Source organism: Populus nigra, chromosome 1, assembly GCF_951802175.1.
Source record: "Populus nigra chromosome 1, ddPopNigr1.1, whole genome shotgun sequence".
In the NCBI taxonomy this organism is placed as follows: domain Eukaryota; kingdom Viridiplantae; phylum Streptophyta; class Magnoliopsida; order Malpighiales; family Salicaceae; genus Populus; species Populus nigra.
The window spans coordinates 22413830-22419160 of record NC_084852.1 but is presented as its reverse complement, the minus strand read 5'-3'; the positions used below and the strand labels follow the sequence as shown (position 1 = coordinate 22419160).

The following is a 5331-nucleotide window of genomic DNA, read 5'->3' as shown; positions in this document are numbered from 1 at the left end:
CAAACCCTAAATTCAACCTATACTATAAACAATGATTTCATTTAAGCTAAATCAAACAAAAATTCATAGTAATGTAGTATGTTTACATTGCTTGTAGGACTAGAGAAAAGGCTCGAGCAATGATAACAAAGGTGACAACAATAGATTTTAAAGAGGAAAACATTCTAGGATGTTTGAAGTTTAAGATGAGTTCAATTTTTAGGTGTTTTAAGGGTAAAAAAACAAGTTGCTGGTGGGGGGTTTCAGAGAGAAAAAGGTTGTGAACGATGGTTTTGAGAGAGAGAAGGAGTCGTGCCTGTCTGTGTTCTTCAATCTATGGAGGAGTTTAAATTTCACGACACGTCGCGTTTTTGTAGCGCAACATATTAAGTTATATGTCACGTTCACTCTTCTGAAGCGCGACAACTATTTTATCGTACTTAAGAATAATGGCATGCCGACATCTAATATATAGTGACAATGTAAAATGTATAATTTCACCAATTTTTTTTAAAAGGTGTTATTTTATCAACATTCTTAAATTACTGTGCTAATTTTAAAAAAAATTCTATTATATTTGACTATACAATTAAGTGTTTGTTTGTCACTGTTATAAAGATTGTATTTTAAAATATTTTTTTTAGAAATATATTAAAATAATATTTTTATTTTTTAAAATTAATTTTTAATATTAGCATATAAAAATATTATATAAAAATAGGAATAAAATATTTTTTTAATTTGTTTTTTAAAATACAGTTCAAATAGTAAAGAAAAATTGACCACTGCACTGACTTGCGGATTCCAAGTACCCATTTAAATCCACCTCAATAACCGCCACACCCCTTTAACCGGTAACTCCACTCCTTGAGTTTCAACACCAAACCGGTCATGCACCTTATCTATACGCATCGACCAAACCAGTCTCCCTTCACTTATACAAAGTTCAAAAATTTGACTCGCATCTCAATGTAATTTGATGTGAATTTCAATGTCGTTTCATTTCCTTTCTTGTCATGGACTAAATAAATTTAAATAAATTCATTACAAATTCCTTGGCTCTTCATTTCATTTCATTTCAATTTCAATATCTGAACGTTACAGCTTTGCACCCTCCGCTCCCCCTCCGTCTCTCCCTAAGCGAAACTGAAACAGAAACAAAAACAAAAGGCACCCTCTCTTGTTTCATAGATTACATCGATGGAGGTAGCAGCTAAGTGCTGCCTGTCTCTAGTAACTTATCCTTCCCCTTCAAAACGACATGCTGTTTCGGCTCTCAAATCTTTCTATTTTGATCGATTATGAAGTGAATCAATTTTATTATGCATTTCTCTTAATTTTTAAAGCTACCCAGAGCTGTTTCTTGCTTCAAATTTTATTAATCGGTAAGTTAATTGCTAGTCAATTATTTAAGCTTACAGAGTTGTTAGATTATTTGATACTTTTAGATAATGGGGAGATTATATTCTGGTCTGTTCAGTACAGCTGTGAGATTCTCGATTCCACTGTAATAAAATTCCTCATCTTGATAATCAGAATCTTTGCTTTTCGTTAGTTTTAGGTTAGGTTGTGTTTAGATCTGTAATTGATTCTATTCATTTCGTTGCTATCATCAATCTTGTAGCTTTTAGTTTAGTATGGTTTCCTTTTCTTTCTCTGATTTGTCTTTTTTAATTTTTGTTATATATGAATCCGTTTAATATTTGACCACGTTTATTATAAACAGATAGATTTTAGTCCTAATAATATACAAGATGAAGAAGACTCAAAAGCTTCTCTTCCTCCCTTTTTTATTTTTTTGTTTAATTTATTTCTGGTCAGACACCATCTATGCGGTGAGTCTAGCTCTGTGGAGGGGAGTAGCTTGTGTTTTTTGGGTTTGTGAGGAGTGGGGAACTTCACTCCATTGAAGGACTCATGGGTCTTAAATCTTTATATTGTCTCCTTATTTAGCTCATGTTATGATGTGCCTTTTGTTTTTTAATGGATGGAGTCGAGTAAGGTGAATTTTGGATTTTGAGTGAATCTAAGTGATGTTATTTTGTTTGAACTTCAGGTGATTGAAGCATGTGCGGTGGTCCCGAGCAATCTGCTAAATCATCATCGACTTCAACTCCATCTACTGTAGGAGCCACACCTATTTACCAAAGATATGAATTGTCTAAGTGTAGAAACAGAAGATAATTTCTCTAGCTTACTTGAACTTGCTGCTAACAACGATGCTGAAGGCTTTAAGAGATTTATAAAGCGGGATGCTTCCTCTATTAATGAGGCTGGTTTTTGGTATGTCCGCCAGAAAGGGTCGAAGCAGATTGTTCTTGACCAAAGAACTCCTCTTATGGTCGCTGCTACGTATGGCAGCCTTGATGTTCTCAAGCTTATTCTGGATCATGCTAAGGTTGATGTGAATCTGTCTTGTGGAAAGGAAAAAACTACTGCTCTTCATTGTGCTTCTTCTGGTGGATCTATCAATGTAGTTGATGTGGTTAAGCTGCTGTTATCAGCAGGAGCAGATCCTAACTGCCTCGATGTCAATGGAGATCGCCCTGGTGATGTTATTGTTGTTCCTCCAAAGCTACAGAGCATGAAAGTCGCTCTTGAAGAGCTTCTCTCAAAAACTGATTCCGATGGTTCTGTTGCGGAGCATGAATTTAATGGCTCTGTTGGTGTTAGCAATTTACGGATCTCAATTAGCAACTCCAACTTTAGCTCACCAACTCTTTCTTCATCACCAGAAAATGGTTCACCACCTTCTCCTTCTGTGTTGATTTATTCTCCAAGGGCCTCAAAGTTTAATAATCTGCCCGGCAGCTCTACACCAGAGAAGAAAGAATACCCTATTGATCCATCTCTTCCTGACATCAAGAACAGCATCTATGCAACTGATGAGTTCCGCATGTTCTCTTTTAAGGTTCGCCCATGTTCTCGTGCATACTCCCATGACTGGACTGAATGCCCATTTGTTCACCCAGGAGAGAATGCACGCAGAAGAGATCCACGAAAGTTCCACTACAGCTGTGTGCCCTGCCCTGATTTTCGTAAAGGTGCCTGTAGGCGTGGGGACATGTGTGAATATGCACATGGGGTTTTTGAGTGCTGGCTTCACCCAGCTCAATACCGAACTCGGCTTTGCAAAGATGGCACGAGCTGCAACAGACAAGTCTGCTTTTTTGCCCACACGCCAGAGGAGCTCCGGCCCTTGTATGTTTCTACAGGATCTGCTATCCCTTCACCTCGATCATCTCAATCTGCAGCCAGTGTTATGGACATGGCTGCTGCTCTGAGTCTTTTGCCTGGTTCCCCATCATCAGTCTCTGCAATGTCCCCTACCCCATTCAACCAACCCATGTCTCCTGCAAATGGCATTTCTCACTCGTCCATGGCTTGGCCACAACCTAATGTGCCGACACTTCATCTTCCAGGAAGCAACTTCCAATCCAGCCGCTTGAGATCATCCTTTAGTGCCCGGGATATCCCACCCGAGGACTTCAATTTGCTGCCAGATTTTGATTCCCAACAACAGATATTAAATGATTTAACATGTTTCTCGCAGTCTCAGAACAATTCTGCTTCTTTCAGTCGTTCTGGGTGGTCTAAAACACTAAATCCTTCAAATCTTGAAGAACTGTTCACTGCTGAAATGTCTTCTCCTAGGTTTGCTGATCAAGCAGCTGCTGTTTTCTCTCCAACGCATAAATCAGCTTATCTCAATCAGTTGCAACAGCAGCAGAGTATGTTATCACCCATCAACACAAGTGCGTTCTCCCCAAAAAATGTTGAGCACCATCTACTGCACTCTGCATTCGGTGTTGGATCTCCTGGAAGGATGTCGCCAAGAAGCATGGAGCCTATCTCTCCAAGGGGATCTCGATTATCTACTCTTGCTCAGCGAGAGAAGCAGCAGCAACAGCTACGAAGCCTAAGCTCAAGGGATCTGGGATCCAACAACCCTGTGGCACATAATGTAAATTCTTGGTCTAAATGGGGATCCCCTAATGGAAAATTAGACTGGTCAGTTAATGAAGATGAATTGGGCCGGCTACGCAGATCCTCATCCTTTGAGCTTGGAAACAATGGTGAGGAGCCTGACCTGTCCTGGGTCCAATCTCTAGTGAAGGAATCGCCTCCTGAGGTGCTTAAAGAAAAGCTTGCAATTCCAGTACCTGGTGCTGCACCGTCACCTGATGTGGCAATGGGATTGAGTTCAAATTCTCAAATTAATCCTGTTTTAGAATCTTGGCTTGAGCAGATGCAAATTGATAAGAAGCAACAGCCAGTAGTCTAGTCAAAACAAATTGGTTTTTACTCATCAGGGTAGGATGAAAGTAATTTCACCGAGGTACATATTTTTATTGGATTTTTGGCTGGTATGGGGAAGCTAAGAAGATGAATGGTAGTAGAAATTCGGCAAGAGGGGTGGCGGTAAAGAGTTGGCAAGAACTGTCGGGGAAATCATTCAATTTTTGTACCATTTTATTGTTTAAATCAAACTCGGAATGTTGAAGGCATCTCTGGGCTGTGTTAAGGAAAAGCCAGTGCAGGTTTCTCTTCCGTTCAATATATCTGATCAGGACAATTTTTTGCTTTTGCTTACTTCTCAACTGAACAAGGTTGCAGAAGGCTACATGTTTCATCTTGCCATGGAATTAGGAGCTTTGTATCCGTTTAATAGTTCATTGTCTTAGTATTTACGTGTTTGTGGATGGATGGAGGAAGGTGAGCTGAAGGAAGTTTTGTCAAGAAGCTCTCCCATGTATTTAGGATGTGTTTCATTTAAGAATTTTGCATTATCGTGGAAGGAGAGGGGTGATGGAGTTGGGGAGGATTATGTTCTTTGAAAATGTTAAGCTGAATTAAAGTTATTATTTCCGTACCTTTACTGTTTTGATTCTTTCGAATTTTCACTGTGTTGGTGCTTGTGTTAGGTTTCATCATGCATCATCTGTGTAGCTGCATGATTTTGATTTTTGCGGGGTTCAATGGCAATTCACGACGCGGTGGGAACCTTCTAGTGGATGTTTTACTGCGAAGATCATCAAATGCGGGAGCATAGTCTTAATTGGAGAAATCCTTTTTAATCTTTTGTTTGTGGGAAGTGACAGTAAAAATACAGGAGATTAAGTCAATGGATGGATAATAATATTTTACTATTTCTTTTCTTTCCCATTGTTCTAATCTTGGTGGATATATATTTTTATTTTATTAGAAAATGTGTGGGTCTGCTCGCGTAATTGTGCCCTTGTGGGAGGATCTCTTAAAAAACAGATCTTGATGGAGTCCTGGACTTTTGCCCATCAATATGTGAGTCCCTTCATCTTTGATGGTGCCATTTGACTATCAAATTCGGGGTGT

The 5331-nt window shown here is 39.0% G+C and overlaps 1 protein-coding gene across 1 annotated transcript; it reads left to right on the top strand.

Moving 5' to 3' along the window:
* Positions 1–1039: 1039 nt before the first annotated feature.
* On the top strand, positions 1040–4852 carry LOC133704150 (zinc finger CCCH domain-containing protein 30-like). Its single transcript, XM_062128912.1, has 2 exons — positions 1040–1364; positions 2036–4852. Exon 2 carries the CDS (start codon positions 2132–2134, stop codon positions 4262–4264), a length of 2133 nt encoding a protein of 710 aa, XP_061984896.1. The 5' UTR covers positions 1040–1364; positions 2036–2131; the 3' UTR covers positions 4265–4852.
* Positions 4853–5331: the final 479 nt, after the last annotated feature.